Genomic DNA, 16830 nt, shown 5'->3' with positions numbered 1-16830 from the left:
TACTGAAAGGCTTCTGCTTCTTCCCAGACATTGGACACACCAGATAGGGCAGGCGCAAAACCACAGAGTTTGTATCCTCATGACGTAGAGTACCGATGGAAAACAGGAGTTCGGGTGTTACTGAATTTGTTCACCATTTCTCAAGTTGAGCTCGAACGATCTCGCACAGGCGCTCACCTGTCACCTGAGCTTCCTGTTGCTATTGCAGTCCATTCCGATCCACGTTCTAGTGAGCCGCGAAAGGCAATCTGAACTCGCCCCGCTGTCGACATTAACGGGGTATTTACCCTCGGCTGACCAGCCATGTATCGTGGAAGCCAAGACAAATTAACCTATTAGAATTCCATCTCTCGGAATAACCGTCTTCGGGGGCGTCTGTGGTTGTCACGTGAACACAGTAGAATATGAAGTTGGTAGATCTACTCCCAAGCTAATCGAGATCGACGCTGAACTTTGACGTTATCCGAATCGCAATGGCGAGTACAACCTCCAGTTGAGGCTTTTCGATGTCCCAGGGAAACCTACAGCTTATATGCTTATTGGCATGCATTTCCAAAGGTGATTCCCAAACAACCAGTTCCTACACTCTACCAGACTCTTCCGGACTGCCCCCCACAGGTCTTGCCATTCCTTGCGAGAATTATTACTCATACTCTCTCTAGGGTTCACTAACGCGATGTATAGCGGTTACGGCTACACTGGAACTCGCGTGCTCGAGACGGCCTATGGGACCAAGGCTTACGAGGTCTTCAACTTCTCGCAACAGGCGACCGTGGACTCCGACGGCGACGTTTGGATGGTCGGCAAGGAGTTCCATGCGGTTCTTAAAGTCCCCAAATCTTCCCGGTATAGTGTTCCGCCATGGGCAATCCATGTGATCAGGAACCAGGTATCTGGACTGGCCCGCTCACTACAAGGTCGTTGCTGGTCGCTGGGGACGTTCTGGCTATTTGGACGGCAGTAACGGAGTCGCCATGTTCAATGCACCGCTGAGTCTAGCAGTGTGGGAGAGAACAGACGGGTGCTCGGATCCGCCCTCTCCGCTGTTCCTCGACCTCGAATACTCAGAGCTGGGGCATCCACTGGGAAGTTCCTTTTAGTGGCCGACACCGGCAACCATTGCATTCGTCGCGTGAGTGTTGGGGATAGGCGGACCATAACGCTAGCTGGGAGGAGGTGGGATCGTCAGCAGCGTTGCTCGTTGATGTCAACACTGTAGTGGTGAAAGAGGCCATCGTGATGGCACCGGCCTCATGGCGCTTTTCGACACACCAACCTCAATTGGGGTGGAGGCCACCACGGGCAAGGTGATGGTCTTGGACGGTGGGGACAGGCTCCGGCTCATCACTACTCGAGAGACAGCCGACGACCTCATAACCAGCGTGGGAGCTCGGGAGGGGTGTCGAGGGGTTGAGAAGCCTTTCAGGTTGTGACCATCGTCAAGGGCGCGTGCCGGTCCATGGTACAACACTTCATATTATCATCGATAGTAATCCGGGAAGTGTGGTGCCACACGCAGTGGGCTGCCAGCTCTGTACCACAGGAGCAGGTGGAGATCTGGCAGTACCCTTACGTGAGTCGACAATGGGTTGGTCCCTCCAAGGCTCTTTGTAGATGTGCGTTGGGCATATCGCGACATGTGGGCCTCGGAACCATCCGGGAATCTCTGATAGGGAATCTGCCTGGCTGCAGACCCTGGACAACTTCACACAGAGTCAGAACGACACTGCCACGAACGCTAACTTAGAGACTGGCACATTCCTAGTTGACCAGACTGGTGCCGCATGATCGCAGAGTATCGCAGAAGTACGGCGTTGAGTGACAGGAGAGCATCCTTCTTGGGAGAGCGGGGCCCATCAGATGGGCCCCATCTAGCGTTGGTCATTTGGATGTCCATTATCCTGCAGGGCGGCTTCGCGGTGATACCATCGGGCCATCCAGGAAGGCTAGTCAATGCAGGTTGGCGACATTACTTTCGAGTTCCAAGGCATGGGTCCCGACACTGCATGAAAATGCTTCTTCGCCCACGCCCAGAAATACTCCATGCTTAGCACAGTCACGATCTGGAGGTGGGCGACTCAGGCCGAAATCGGCCGTCGACTATACACTGCGCTGTAGATGGACTTCTGGGCGCTATCAGGGAACGCGACACGGGCATGGTCATTGTTAATTGGGAGGACTCGTCCGGTCTGACGCGATGAGATTATCACATGAGCTCGAGTGCGATGTTCCAGCATATGATGGCACAATGAGAAGTGGATGGGGTATCTTTTAGAGCAACGGGTTGTTATCAGGGACAAGAAGAAGGCTGACAATGGTTTGACAGCGAGGTTCGCAAAAGCTACGCAGGTGAAGGCAGCTGAGGAGTACAGCTCCCAGCTCTGGAATTCGTCGCTAATTGGGCATGTATGGGTCAGGAAAGATGCCGCGGACGAGAAAACGGGAGCACCAGTGACGCGGAAGTCCAAAAGCCTCACTTAGGCAAAGGGTGGGAGCAAAATGACTAAGACGAGCGTTGAGAAGGCTGTGGCGATGAGCTAATCAGAGGAGACAAGACCTCCTCGAGGTTGGTAGCTGATGCCTTCGTTGGTGACCATGGGTGATTTTCTACCCTTCCTGTTGTGATTTCAGTTTGTACATGCTTCGAGGGTCATGTTGTTCGATCAAGTGAGTAGTCGTAGCAAGGTGTGTGTACTTGAGATAATTCCAGTCTCAAGTACAACGGCAAGGATGGTACTGTTGAAGTAAAGCGACGTAAGTGAGACAACCTTGGCGGAGGATGCCGATCCTTCTGGTGCTCTTCTCCGAAAGACTCCCTTGAAGAGGGGTATATGGATATGGATAAAAGGGTGGGTTTCGAGAAAGATACACAGACTGTGAGGAGGACAGTGCCTGCGGCTCTCGAAACCAAGCCGGAATGTGTGAGAAATTCTCACAAAAACAAGATCCCGCTTAAAATTAGTGTTGGATGATAGCGTCATGTTTGAGTTAACTCCGCCAGGCTGCTTCGAGCACAGTTTGTATCAACAAGCGTGGCAGGGGAGTGCTCTTGCGTTGGGAATCCTAACAGCACGGAACTCGTTCTGGGCGCGCGCGTTTTACACTGAGAATGTGGACGCGTATACATGACAGCACAGTCGTCTCCATTTCATGCAGCTCGAGGCCGCTCGCATATGGGCCATGAACTGTAGAAGAGCTCATTACTGCTAGTCTACTACGGGCTGATTCCCAAGGGCCGTTGGGTGGTGTGTGTCTATAATAGAGAGAGACCGTGACGCCGTCTGCGTATTACGGTCCGATAGTTTCCCAGAGGAGGAATTGAATATCCATCATACCAACCAGTCTCCTGAGGTCTCGGACTCACACACGCATCTGGTCAGAAAGTCGGAGACGCTCTTAATCCGACCGTTGGGTGCTGTTATGATCATCTACGGTTGATTAGTTTTTGTTGGTGTAATAGTACCATGTCCGCTCTCCCAGTTCGCGTTGCTCATGCATGGGCAATTGTGTGGCTTGATTTCTATCAGGTAAGCTCAGTAGTGGGAGGTATTCGCCGCATTGAATCCACGTCTTAGACACCCTGCTTGATAACGGAGGGTTTCACTGACGGCATCAAGGGAATGTTCAGGGAGATAGGCAGAGGGAAGCAGGAGTACCCCTTCAACCCACGTAAGGCAGGGAGCGCTCTCGCCATGGGAGTGAGCTCAGATGTTTTTAGTGAATCCTGCGAACGCGACGACAAACCGCTTGGGCCGGAAGAAGAAGTACTGTAACGACAAGGACTCTTTCCGCTTTGGAGCGACCTATTAGAAGAAGCGCTCGGTGTTGAACAGTTTCACAGTTACCGTGTAGATCATACTATGTTACATGTTTTTGCGTTGTTGAGGTTCCACTAAGCTCTTTGGGCATCACAGCTCCCCTCATTTTCACGTGGGTAGATGCCAATTCGAGAATTCTTCGCTGTGCGCGGGGTTGAATCCGCGCGGCTCACAGCTGTCCAAGTTCGGGTAATTTAGGTACAAGCCTTCCTCTGGTCCGGCTTGGCCATTCATATGGACCCTCGCTTATTCCTGTTCGACCTGTTTCTCTTTGTTTCTAAGCAAAGTTGTTAGACTTTTCAATGGGAGTGGTTACGGAAGACTGTTGAGGTTTATGCCAGCGGCTGCTATGGTTGCCGTTCCCCTCGGCAGCAAGGAGTGGGTGAATGCTCGCCAACAGTGTCGAGTAATATCGGTTATCTGCTTTGCTTGTCCGGGCTTCTTCAATGCTCTACAGGGTGAGTCACCCAGGCTATAGTACCCTGAGGTCTTTATGCCTATAGGTCTCGGTGGAGCCGGGATGAAGTCAACCGTTGCTGCTGATGCTGCTAATGTGGCTCTCTATCTGTGCTTTGCCGTGGCGGGCTTCTTCGGAGGGTCTCTCTTCAACATGCTGGGTGTACGGAAGCTTATAGTGGCGGGCTCCGCGACGTATTGTCTGTACGCAGCTGCAGCGTACGTCGCCAGGGAGAAAGATACACTGGAGAGCTACTGCGTTTTCGTCTTGGCGGGGGCATTGCTTGGGATCGGCGCGGCCTCTCTGTGGACTGCACAGGGGGCTGTGATGGTAGCGTATGCCGCGCCAGAGGAGCGGGGTCGATTCATAGGGGAGTTCTGGCTTATCTTCAACCTGGGGGGTTTCCTCGGCGGCCTACTGCAATTCATAATCAACTACGATGGAGAAGAGGCTACTGCCTCCAACGGTTGGACCTATCTTGTTTTCGTCTGTGTTATGGTCTCTGGTTCGGCCATTGGATGGTTCATGATTGCTCCCCCAGATAGAGTCATGCGCTCTGACGGCGTACCCGTCACAGTGTACCCTGCCAAGCCGGTGGGGAAGGAATTACGAGACACAGTAACAGTGGTGAAGGAAGGCGCTATGGTTCTCCTGATGCCCTTATTCTTGGGCACGAACTTCTATTATCCATACGTCTTTAATTGTGTGAACGCCTCGTCGTTCACCGCTCGCTCCCGCGGCTTTAACTCAGCTTCATATTGGGTATCACAGATGCTCGGCGCGGTGGTCGTTGGCAGGTTTCTAGATCGAACCGATTTATGCGTGCGGGCCAGAGCTAAGCTAGCTCTCTTGGGACTCATCATTGGTGGTATTTGCGTCTACTCCTATGGAGCGATCGTGGAGGAGTTTTCGTTGCGCTTCATCCGTCGTGGTGCAGCACTGGATGTCATATCGAACCCTGGAGGCTCACTGAGTATCATATCACTCTTGGTCGCCTATGGTTTCCTAGAGTCCATACTACAAGCATATTGCTACTGGTTACTAGGTGTCCTTGCTTCAGGTAATGCCAATGTCTCTGCGAAGTATACGGGCTTCTATAAGGCTGCTCAGTCACTGGGTGCGGCACTTGGATGGGCCCTCGATACTCCAGCAGTGGGTGTGAGCTGTCGCAGTCAATTTTGGCTCTGTGGCTTGGTGTTTACGATGGGCCTGTTACCGGTTTCTCACGTAGTCCGCACGGCACTTCGAACCAGTGGAGAACGCTCTGTGGGAGTTGAATAACTCGTGCCATGTAAAGACTGGTGTCGCGTTTGGGACACCAGTCATCTCGCGTCTGATGCCTAATAGGTCTCTATAGTAGATGCACAATAGAGGGTTTGGGTCATCTTTTATTGTCGAGCTGATCATGAACGTTATGTTACTAACTCAGAGGCCACTGAATGGCACATACCTTATCTAGGGTCACAATGCAGCTATGTTCTCAACATCATCCGCCGCATGAGGTCTTATCCTGGCCCACTTAAAACTCCGACAGGATGATCGAAAAAAGCGCCCACCCTTCGCAATTTCCTAGCACAGGGCAATATCAGACGAACTCAAGTACCGTTTTGAAAATCTCGACGAGTGGTAGTTGAATCAATTCCAAACTCTTCATACTCGACAAGCTATGACGATATATAGAAAGCTGGGTATAGGGAGAAGTGCCGGCAGATTCCATTTCTGCAGTGTTTCCGTCTATCCATGGTCCAACTTAGCGATATGCACCGATATTTCGTCATGTGGCCATGGAACGGTAAACCTGATTGGGGCGGCTATGCCATCGTGCTTCCCACTTTGTGATATGCACCGATATTTCGTCATGTGGCCATGGAACGGTAAACCTGATTGGGGCGGCTATGCCATCGTGCTTCCCACTTTGTGATATGCTCCGATATTTCATCATTTGCCCATGGAATGGTAAACCTGATTGGGGCGGCTATGCCATCGTGATTCCCACTTTGTGATATGCTCCGATATTTCATCATTTGCCCATGGAATGGTAAACCTGATTGGGGCGGCTATGCCATCGTGATTCCCACTTTGCGATATGCACCGATATTTCATCATTTGGCCATGGAATGGTAAACCTGATTGGGGCGGCTATGCCATCATGCTTCCCACTTTGTGATATGCACCGATATTTCATCATTTGGCCATGGAATGGTAAACCTGATTGGGGCGGCTATGCCATCATGCTTCCCACTTTGTGATATGCTCCGATATTTCATCATTTGGCTTTGGAACGGTAAACCTGATTGGGGCGGCTATGCCATCGTGCTTCCCACTCTGTGATATGCACCGATATTTCATCATTTGGCCATGGAATGGTAAACCTGATTGGGGCGGCTATGCCATCGTGATTCCCACTTTGTGATATGCACCGATATTTCATCATTTGGCCATGGAATGGTAAACCTGATTGGGGCGGCTATGCCATCTCTTTGCGAATGCTGCAGAAAGTTGAGCCATACAGTGCAGAATTGGAATCTGCCAGCACTTCTTTCTATTCACGGCTCTCTACATATCGTCATAACTTGTCGAGTATAAAGAGTCTGAATTCGATTAAACCGCCATTGGAGAGAGCTAATCAAGATCTCCGAGATGGTATCTGAGTTTGGAAGATATTCACATGTGTTAAGAAACTTCGAGGGGTGGACCTTTTATTCCCGATCATCCTGTATGTGTATAGTGCCTGGTTCTCTTCCATTCGATAGTTGCTCATGGTGTCAGGTGTTACATTTGACCCGATCGCGAAACGACGAGCTTTCGAGCTGAATACACTTGACCAGTGCTCGTGTTCCGGAGACTTTTCTCAATTCGCAACTGGTTGCGTACTTTCCCTGCTCAGCTTCTTTTCCAGACCATCACTTCAATGTCTGGAGAACCTCGTGTGGACAAAACTGGCACTCAAGCCGGGGAGACGCCGATGTCTCTCGACTCATCTACTTCCAGTAGAATGGCCGCTTACTCTAGAGGACTAAAAACAGACGTCTTCTATCATCTCGGCTTGGACACAGACATGGATCTACATGCTACCTTCGGTAATGTTAAATTCTTTGTACTCATGGGGTCAGCCCAGAGAGCCGAGTACTTCGCCGAAGCTATGGGGAATGCATTAGTCTCTAAAGGAATGCCCAAACCTGTAGTTGAACGTCTAGGTAAGACAGAGCGCTACAGCATGTATAAGGTTGGACCTGTTGTCTCCGTCTCCCACGGGATGGGTGGTCCCTCAATCCACATCCTCCTCAATGAACTTGCTAAGCTTTGTGACCGCGCGGGTATCGTAGACTCCGTGAAGTGGATCCGTATGGGTACTTCTGGTGGATGCGGAGTACCTCCTGGCACTGTGGTGGTAACAACCCAAGCCATGAATGATGAGGTGGAACCATACTGGAGGTGTGTCCAGCTTGGCAAAGTCGTCAAGATCCCCACCGATTGTGTGGATATGAAGTTCGTGGACGCTATATTGGAATCTGTGCCCGACAACATCAATGCTGTTAAAGGGAAGACTATGGCAGCTAATGATTTCTACGAAGGACAAGGCCGTCTCGATGGGGCACTCGAGACCTGGTACAACGAGGATGACAAGATGGCCTTCATGAAGCGCTTGTACGACGCTGGTGTTCGCAACATTGAGATGGAAAGTGTTGCCATGATGGGCTTCTGTAATCGTGCTAATATCACGGGAGCATGTGTCTGTGTCACCATCGTTGATCGTCTAAAGGGTGATCAGATTACAGCCACCAAACGTGAACTTGCTCGCTTCAATGAGCACTCGACTGATGTCGTGACCAACTTCATCGCAAGTGAACTCAAAAAGTCCGGATGTTAATCTCTCCGGTAGGCCATAATCTTGATAACCTGTCTTCGTCGTACACGGGGATTATAATAGTCGGATTTCTCTCCATTGCTAAGTTGCTTATGTTGATAACACGGCGTTGAATATTGAATAGAATTTATCTTTGATTATCTATTGCTTCGGTCGTGTTTGAGTTGCGAGAGTTTATGTGTCAATTATTGAGGTATCTTGCCAACGATGATGAGAGCATTTCAGCATTTACTATCAAACGAGCACGAAGTTAATTCGGTGGTTGATAACTTACAGAACTCTTGAGTGACAACACATGAAAGAACGTCTGAACGAAGGCTCGAGTATATAGGCTACGAATGCAATGGAAGATGCGCGACACAAAGAGGAAGACAGGAAGGAAATATTTGCTCCGCTGTAGTGCTAAGCTTAGGAGGTCTTCATTCGTCATACAGTATAGATACATATCAATCGTGAGTTATTAGCTCAACTGGTCTTTGGAATCCCAGCAATATGTCGACCACTTCCACCCCTGCCTCCAGACACAACATCTCCCCCTATGCCCAAGCGTTGTCTTGTGACCATTACTATCATCTCGGCCTCGATACCGATATGGACCTCCAGGCCCTTTTCGGTGATGTCAAGTACTTCGTCATGATGGGCTCTCCTGCCCGTGCTGAGACCTTCGCTGAGGTCATGGCCAACGCCTTTGTGGAGCAGGGTCTCCCAAAGCCTACTGTTATGCGTCTTGGTAAGACCGAGCGTTACAGCATGTTCAAGTGTGGGTCTGTGATCTCCGTATCTCACGGTATGGGTGGTCCCTCTCTTCATATCCTCATGAACGAAGTTGCCAAGCTCTGTAATCGTGTTGGTATCATCGATACCGTCAGGTGGATCCGTCTTGGTACTTCTGGTGGCTGTGGTGTTGCTCCCGGAACCGTTGTATGCACCACTCAGGCCATCAACGACGAGATCAAACCCTGCTGGAGGACTGTGCAGCTCGGTAAGGTCTTCGAGATCCCTACCGATGTTCTCGATATGCAGTTTGTCGATGATATCATCGCCAGCGCCCCTGAGGATATTCCTGTTGTGAAGGGCAAGACCATGGCTGCTGATGATTTCTTCGAGGGTCAGGGACGAACTGATGGTGCTCTTACCCCCTGGTATACTGAGGAGGATAAGATTAACTTCCTCCATCGCCTACATGATGCTGGTGTCCGCAACATCGAGATGGAGAGTGTCGCCCTCATGGGCTTCTGCCAGCGTGCCAAGATCCCCGCTGCTTGCGTATGTGTGACCTTGGTTAACAGGTTGGAGGGTGATCAGATTACCTCTACTAAAAGACAACTCGCCAAGTACAACGAGTACTCCATCCGTGTGGTCAGCAACTTCATTGCTACCACTCAGGCAAAGATTGCCCATTAAATGATTTATTCATTTGTATTATCCTGAATTTGTTGTATTTTCCAAATAACGAGACTCTAGGTAGTCTCGAGGTTAGACAATAACCTAACTACTGTCGGATTTGGGTGATTACTTTATGCTTCATCATACTACTTGTAGATCATGCTTTGAGTTTGTCAGTTGGGTGCACGGGCAACAGAGGGAATGATTTCTCTGCATGAGAAAAACTTGTGATTTCAACAAGAATGTTATTGAACCATCCCACTTGACGTAGTGGATACAGCATCAATACTGTAGATGTAGGGGTAGATTGAGTTTCAGTCGTCAAGTTCAGTGGTTTCCTTCTACAACGAAGCAGCACTTCGCCTATCAGTGTAGTAACTACCGAAGGCAACGAGCCGGTAGCTTGAGTAGTTCGGCTGCATCGCCTCTTCAAGGGAAGGTTAAGAAGATAAACGGAGGCGAATCTCGTGAGCACCCACGAGATTGCACCGCCTTAGTTACCGAGAATATATTCCAAATACTCCAACCCTGGCCTCATAATCTGGTAGAATGGTTTGGTACTCTACGAGTACCGAAGAGGGGAAAATACTCAGGGACACATATTCTGAGTGACACTCAGTGAATCTGTGTCGACAATGCGTGTCCTCACCCTCTTCCCTACTTACTCCCGAGAGTAGAAGGATTAGGACCAATAGAAATACTCCATCTGCCCTTGAACACAGCATGATATGCAGAATGCGGGGAAGACTCACTTGCCTCTCGGTTCCATCTCTGAATTGTGAATCGGTAGCGAAGCGATGTGACGCGACTATCCGTATTGGTATTCAACTAGTGTTAGTCATCATGCCTTTTAGCGAGTCAAGTGCCGTTTGTCTTTCCAATATAAAGCTGTGCGAGCTTAGTTCGACCAGTCCATGAAAGCACATGCAAGCATGCAACTAGACTATTCGACGCTGGAATAGCAACGTTTATGATGCTTCCGAACCACTCAACTACTCTAGAATGATGCTCTTGTGTGTTAGTTGTAATATATCGACCAGACGATCGCCGCTGGAGATTCGATACCATACCATTTGCGACAATCACGAAAGGAACCATCCAATACAACCCCAGCCAGTATTCGAGAACCAGATCACTTGAATCGGTAGAGATGCTCTACATAGTGAGGCGTTGTTGGCCGAGAAACACGTTGCGTCTCACACGAGCGGTACAGAGCCTTCTCATCTCCCTGCATATCACGTTTCTGGCCAATCTCCAACTTTTCATGTCCGTTAGAGAGGGGCTTCCGAGGGCGCAAGACGGGCGATGCCAGACAAGTAGGACCTCCCTTCACGGCCAAATGACTAGGTAACCGGAAAGCCTGTCGGTTTTCACGAGTTCCACTGTGAGTGCTCCGTATTGTAAAGGAGGGGCCTACCAAAGTCGGGAAATGCTGGAGAAATTCAAGAAAACTACACCATTCCAATACGCCTGATCCATCACGTAGGAACTCAACAGACGGAGATGATAATAGTACTACTATAGATGATCAGCTGATGATCTCCGCCTTAGTGCAATCTTGCAACCATAGGCTGATGCCCTCGTGCTTAGTCTTCCGAGGCAACGCCCAGCCTGGTAACGGCTGAGGGAGGGCCTTCAGCACCTCCTCGCAGACTCTGGGATATCCCATGAACGCTGCGACCTCCAAAGCATTGACCATCTGCTTAGTGTTGCAATACTCACCCAACAGGTGGACCATCCCAACGTGACCTCTCAGCGCTGCGACGCTCAACGGCGTTGCCCGAACGCCTCCTCCGTCGCTCAAACGTATCCTCTCTGCTGCCTTGTCCGGCCATAAGGAAAGCAGCACGCGTGCACAACCCACGTGCCCTGTGTAGGCCGCAATGAGCAGGGAGTCGTACCACCACCCGAGACTTTCCTTCAACCCTTTGATGTCGGCCGAGAAGAGTAGCCGCTGCAGACACAGTTCTGAGCCACCTAGAGTGGCAGCCACTAGGGCGGTCTCAGTTACCATACAGCCGTTGTTGAGCAGCATATCTAACACAGTGTGATGGGCATTGACAGAAGCCCTCTCAAGAGCATCCACGTACGTATTCGGTACCACCTTCAGTCTTATCTTCGGTAGGGAGATGGAAATAGTAGCATAATCACGCAGTAAATAATACAGACATCTGGTGGAGCCGCACTGGGCTGACCGAACCAGTAGGGCCTCCTCAAGATCGTCCCTGGGCAGCAGAACACCGTTACTGGTCTTCTCCATGACCCTCACAATAGCACTGGGGGCGTCTTGGGCCACCGCGATCTCGAGTGCCTTCAGCCTTGCCCGTTGTGGAATCCAAGTGGACGACCAGAGCGTCTCCAGCACCCTCGAATGGCTCACATGCGCCCCCAATATTCCGATCCATTCACTGTCACTAAATCTCAACGCCTGGCAGTTGCTCATCAAAATCGCCACTATCCCCGGGTCAGTGGCCGCTTGAAGTGCCTTAGGGCTGACTCGAGCTCCGTGCTCGCTCAGGAGGCGAGCTACAAGACCAGCGTTCGAGCAGCCCCTACAAGCCTCCACCAGAGCCGCATCCAGTACAGCGTTGGGACCCTCAGGGAGAGACTCCAACAGTAAATACAGTATGTTGTCATTTTGCAATCTTACACATTCCTCAACGCTGCCCTCATCCGGGCCTATCCCGCTGTCCAACAGCCGCTGCACCACATCCTTCCTACTAGTCGCTACAGCGATCTGCATAGGAGAGACGCTAGTTCGCCCCTCCGATAGGACTCCCGCCGAGGCAGAGGGATGCACTGGCCCGAGCCGTATCAAGACCTCTTCAATGCAGTGCATGCATCCTCCCGCGACAGCTGACATCAGAGGCGTCACACCAGATAAGCTGGCGACTGTCACCAGAGTAGGGGAGCTCCTGAGTAACAAATCAACACAGTCACATCTAGCCCGGCCCAATGCCTCCAGGAGGGGCGTAGTGATGGCACTGTGAGAGCCCACAGGCATACCACACCTCAGCAACTTCTCGAGGACATCAACTCGACCCAACTTGGCAGCAAGGATGACAGGAGTGAGGCCCGAAGCGCCCTCGTACTCAGCCATACCAGCCGGGTCCTCCTCCAACAACTGCCCGACCTCCTCCACACTACCGTATCGCAGCGTGCCATACACACTGGATGGGAACCGCCGCTCTCGGAGGGCTGGACGGGGGACTTCTGGTTGTGATGGAACGTGGCCCATGAGGACACCTACGCTCGACAGGACATGGGAAAACAGGGTGAATTCACTACGCAAGAGATAAGCATGCGCCATAGTACGAGACAGCAGCCGATTCTGATGATATCAACAGGAGGCCTACATCCAGCGGACCAGGAGCGTGTCTAGGACGGGTCAGTCGCCGACAGTTCCCCGACGCAACGCAAGAGACCCCACTCGTTGATGACCCCACGACCATGAGATTCCTCATAAGCTCGGTGAAAGGAACTACTAGGGTCGGTCCGGAAAGAGAAGGAAAGGAACTACTGTCATTCCGTGACCATGGGAGACGCTGAATGGAGAATACGCATCCCAGGTCTTATCCAGTCTATTCTAAGCATGTCCGTACGTGGGTCTGAACCAGCATTCAGAACACCATTGGATGCCAGACAGGACCATCATACATCAGCAACCTCCACGATGATGATATCCCTTAAGGAGAGAGGCGCGGCTGCTCGCTTCACAGACTAGTGTAGGAGGAAGCGACTGTCCTTCTACTAAACGTACAGATCAACCGAAGAGGGCTCGAGGTCGTCTCCTAGTTAGTCTTGCAAAAGGGCGCAATATCTTGAATTCTTGGCTGGTCTGCAAGAACCCTAACTCTGCCCTGACTGACCGTGCCTCTGAAGAAATTCTTTGTAATTTTCATCATTAGGAAGTGTAAGGGATTCCTTGCTTTTCATGGAGTGCCTGAAACGCAGACCTGCTTCTAACCGTAAAAGGCCGAGCGATGTGGGTTGCGCTGAAATCATGAACTTGTCCCAGCGGCTTGTATGATTTCCAACAAATTTGACGACTACAGGTAATATCTAGCAGAGTCCAACTCACGTGCATCAGCTCCTACCGTCACAATCAATGAGGTCTGACGATACGAATTCCCTCATGGTCGTGGCTACTCTACTCTCGAAAGAAGTAAGTGTCTTGCCAACGGTTTACGGTAGGCCTCAGATACTCTACTGCTAGGCCGAAATAAGAATGGCTATTCGCGATTCGCGATTCGCGAAGAAGTATGGGAGGGCACTGCTTCCGTAGTGCCTCCGTAGTGGACGTGCTCCGTACTCAAATGTTAGCCGGTCTCCGCCACCTCTCCGATGAGCTCACACGAATCTTCCTCACATCGTAGGATGCGTTTCTTTTTATGGGCGAGCGAATGTTCCTATTCAACCATGCTAACGAGGAGGGTGTGAATCGAGTTGCTCAGTTCGTTTCCAGGTTCACTTACCCTGGCTCAGCCAACACGGTCCCAGCCCGACCCGTAAATATTCGAGGCGCGCTTAGAGCTCGTGACTTCCGAGCATTCTGTTCGTCATTGTGGAGTTTCTCGTGAACCTTCTTGGGATGCGGAGCGCGCTATCCATGATTCAACTTGTTATTGCTTTCTGAGGTTCTACAGCATCGACGAATCTCTTCCTCGTGTGGTATCGTTCTTGTCTGATTTCATGTCACTATCACCGAGTTTCGCCTCCTTCGCTGTAGCTCGTATCAATGCATCGATTTTGACTATTCGTAATAGTCTGCAATGCCGACCGGTGGTTTGTCAACGTACTTCCCTCGTGTGGCTCCACCCCTGCTGCTCAACTCACGAGTGCGGCGAAATGCATTTGGGTTGCCTCCATGTGCTTCCTTCGAAGCCGCAGATCCTCCGCAGTCTTTCATCGACTTGTCTCAGCCATGTTCCCCCAGCCTGCCCAGCCATATCCCGTCACAGTTAGCGGTTCGATACCACCTACCCCCAGTGCTGGCTCCGAGCCTGCCGTATTCTGGCCATCTCGTGAGTGTCGTTACCCCCACTCTCCTCCGCTCAGCTTTGGCGTCACCTTTCAGTGTTCCCAGCTCCTTCGTTGGTCATCCCTCGTACGCCATTCTCGACATACCTACCCCCAAGATTGACCAGCCGAGTGGATTCGATGGGCTCCGTGACCACCGTGGTGGGGAGTCAAGGCGCAGACACGCAGAGAAGTGAGCCACGCAGGCTGCAGAATAGCTGCGCCAGATTCCCCGCTTTTGGTATTGAGCTCAAATAGTCCTTCGTTCAGGCCAGGGACTCTCCGACCAAACCGTTGTTAAGGCCACTTCACCGAAGCCTTCGACTGCTCACTCTGAAGCTGAGCCAATGACTAAGACTGAAGAGGACAAGACGGGTGTTGTGGGAGTTCCTGGTAAGCCTAGGACTCGACTGAGGCTATCTGGAGTATTGTCACATGCAGGTGCGTCCGCGGCTTCATCCCATAATTCGGAACCGGAAGGCATCAATTCTAAGAAGTAATTAAAAGCCAATCGGGGTAAGTAGGCATATCTTCAGACCCTGTGAGAAAAAGAAGGAAGAGGTTGAGGACAAGGTCGCCAACAAGCTCAATACCGAGCTCAAAGAGCTCCTGGAGGAAGCCCGCCGTAGCGAGGAGAGATACGATTGTATCAAACGTAGGAACACGTCGAGGTTGAGCGTGGTTGAAGTTGCGCTCCAGTTGAGATCGACACTCTTCGCGATTTGAATCGCAGCAGAAGTGGCCTCATCGATGAAGCCAAGAAGCTGGTTCATTCCTTAAGAGAGGAATTGCTGGACAAAGAGATCTCTTTGAGACAAGTGAGATTATTGTGACTCAGCATCACATTTGGTGTTTGTCAGCTTCAAAACGAGAAGGAACAGCTGGAGTTGGATCTGAGGCTTGTCGATGATGACGTGAGACTCGTTCGTTATCGAGGAGCTCTCATTGCTGTTCGACTCGGGCGTTTAGCGCGAGACCTGTGGTCGTGTAATCTTTTTTGCGAAATTCATTTTGTCAGGCGCGTTTCATCGAGGAAGAGCTGACGAGGTTGCAGACGAGAGCCGAAAGGGCCCAAGCAGAAGCCGACGTAGTCAAGAGTGGTAGGTTTCGTGCAGGGAACATAATACTGACCCAGGCGACATTCATCCGTGAAGAACTGGCAAAGTTGAAGGCTGACGAGGACGATGAAGAAGATGCAGAGGATGCCAGCGAAGAGGATGAGGACTATGAAGGGAGCAGTAGCGAGGAGGAGGAGGAGGAAGATGATAGTTATGAATGCGAGGAGGAAGATAGCAGCGATGACAATTCTGAAATGTGGGTGTGTCGAGTGGTGGATACAACGGGAGAGTCGAACTGGTGGGCTTTTAGGGCGGTCCGGAAGAACCGAGAGCAGTTCTTTGAGATGATGATGGAGTTGGAACAGCTCAAGATTGAAGCTCAGGCTGCTGATCAACTGGACAAGCTCGCCGAGGTATGCCGACGACGACGACCGGCAGCTTGTGTTCGTCTTAAACTTATATCATGCTTCATCGCGGTGGAGTGGTCCATGCAGCGAAGTTGGTTCGGAGCTCGATGGCTGTGTCAGGCGTTGAAGAAGGACGAGTCCAAGCGTTTGAAGGCATTCGAGAATAAGCTGAAGCACCGTAGCGAGGAGTATAGTGAAAACGACGGCACCAAAGATAAGTGGGTACCTATCTCCGCATCACAGTCTAGTCTACGACCAGTCGTCGCACATGTTCAGTCGCCCTGTCCAGACTGAGGTTATCTAGCTCTTTTTGAGGGCTTCCACTGGAGTATTGACTGCTGTTATACGCGATACTTCTCATTATCATCATCGCAATAATTTTTGGAGTCCGCCCCCCATGCATGCCCTACTATCACTCACTTTCAAAAAATATATACTTTCCGCGTTGACCTCTGTGGGGTGTTCAACTGTGGAATTTAGCGATCGCTTTGGCACTCTCTGCGGGGTCAGATTTCCGATGCGATTGTGCGCCGATGGTCAATGGAGTGTTTCACGAGCTGCGCGGCGAGTTTTTGTAAGGGGTACATTTCGGTACATACTTGAGTCTTCACCAGTAGCATATCTCTGCCAGGGAAGTGAGGCTTCCTTTTACTCGCAATTGCTATGAATATTTGTTTCCTTCGATTTCACTAGTCCGCTCGGTTGATCGAGGGTGTACACTGTGTACCAACTGTGACCACCTGGGTCGTCAGCTAAGCGAATCTCTACAGGCTTGTCACTGATCCTTTGAATGGGCTATACAACTTGCGTGTCCGTT

At 50.9% G+C, this 16830-nt stretch overlaps 8 protein-coding genes across 8 annotated transcripts; 7 read left to right on the top strand and 1 right to left on the bottom strand.

The window, feature by feature from the left end:
* Positions 1 to 676: 676 nt before the first annotated feature.
* Positions 677 to 1788, top strand: Pmar_PMAR008101 (hypothetical protein; the record flags this gene model as incomplete). Its single annotated transcript, XM_002785697.1, has 4 exons — positions 677 to 846; positions 1220 to 1382; positions 1427 to 1573; positions 1615 to 1788. The coding sequence occupies 4 exons, from the start codon at positions 677 to 679 to the stop codon at positions 1786 to 1788; spliced, it is 654 nt and encodes a 217-aa protein (XP_002785743.1).
* A 255-nt stretch (positions 1789 to 2043) lies between these two features.
* On the top strand, positions 2044 to 2762 carry Pmar_PMAR008100 (hypothetical protein; the record flags this gene model as incomplete). The annotated part of the gene is made up of 3 exons (XM_002785696.1): positions 2044 to 2069; positions 2295 to 2366; positions 2711 to 2762. The coding sequence occupies 3 exons, from the start codon at positions 2044 to 2046 to the stop codon at positions 2760 to 2762; spliced, it is 150 nt and encodes a 49-aa protein (XP_002785742.1).
* A 702-nt stretch (positions 2763 to 3464) lies between these two features.
* Positions 3465 to 3810, top strand: Pmar_PMAR008099 (hypothetical protein; the record flags this gene model as incomplete). The annotated part of the gene is made up of 3 exons (XM_002785695.1): positions 3465 to 3527; positions 3576 to 3669; positions 3719 to 3810. 3 exons carry the CDS (start codon positions 3465 to 3467, stop codon positions 3808 to 3810), a joined length of 249 nt encoding a protein of 82 aa, XP_002785741.1.
* Positions 3811 to 4152: 342 nt separating this feature from the next.
* Pmar_PMAR008098 (conserved hypothetical protein) lies at positions 4153 to 5556 on the top strand (the record flags this gene model as incomplete). The annotated part of the gene is made up of 2 exons (XM_002785694.1): positions 4153 to 4276; positions 4322 to 5556. The coding sequence occupies 2 exons, from the start codon at positions 4153 to 4155 to the stop codon at positions 5554 to 5556; spliced, it is 1359 nt and encodes a 452-aa protein (XP_002785740.1).
* Positions 5557 to 7186: 1630 nt separating this feature from the next.
* Positions 7187 to 8253, top strand: Pmar_PMAR008097 (Uridine phosphorylase, putative; the record flags this gene model as incomplete). The annotated part of the gene is made up of 1 exon (XM_002785693.1): positions 7187 to 8253. One exon carries the CDS (start codon positions 7187 to 7189, stop codon positions 8144 to 8146), a length of 960 nt encoding a protein of 319 aa, XP_002785739.1. The 3' UTR covers positions 8147 to 8253.
* Positions 8254 to 8635: 382 nt separating this feature from the next.
* Pmar_PMAR008096 (Uridine phosphorylase, putative) lies at positions 8636 to 9547 on the top strand (the record flags this gene model as incomplete). The annotated part of the gene is made up of 1 exon (XM_002785692.1): positions 8636 to 9547. The coding sequence occupies one exon, from the start codon at positions 8636 to 8638 to the stop codon at positions 9545 to 9547; it is 912 nt and encodes a 303-aa protein (XP_002785738.1).
* A 1510-nt stretch (positions 9548 to 11057) lies between these two features.
* On the bottom strand, positions 11058 to 12839 carry Pmar_PMAR008095 (ankyrin repeat domain containing protein; the record flags this gene model as incomplete). The annotated part of the gene is made up of 1 exon (XM_002785691.1): positions 11058 to 12839. One exon carries the CDS (start codon positions 12837 to 12839, stop codon positions 11058 to 11060), a length of 1782 nt encoding a protein of 593 aa, XP_002785737.1.
* Positions 12840 to 14895: 2056 nt separating this feature from the next.
* On the top strand, positions 14896 to 16413 carry Pmar_PMAR008094 (liver stage antigen-1, putative; the record flags this gene model as incomplete). The annotated part of the gene is made up of 10 exons (XM_002785690.1): positions 14896 to 14941; positions 14990 to 15044; positions 15085 to 15203; positions 15248 to 15366; positions 15409 to 15462; positions 15567 to 15635; positions 15684 to 15862; positions 15917 to 16019; positions 16134 to 16231; positions 16290 to 16413. 10 exons carry the CDS (start codon positions 14896 to 14898, stop codon positions 16315 to 16317), a joined length of 870 nt encoding a protein of 289 aa, XP_002785736.1. The 3' UTR covers positions 16318 to 16413.
* Between the last annotated feature and the right edge of the window lie 417 nt (positions 16414 to 16830).

Source organism: Perkinsus marinus (assembly GCF_000006405.1).
Source record: "Perkinsus marinus ATCC 50983 genomic scaffold scf_1104296932072, whole genome shotgun sequence".
Lineage (NCBI taxonomy): Eukaryota > Perkinsozoa > Perkinsida > Perkinsidae > Perkinsus > Perkinsus marinus.
Note: the sequence above shows the minus strand (reverse complement) of the source record. Positions and strands in the feature narration are given on the sequence as shown.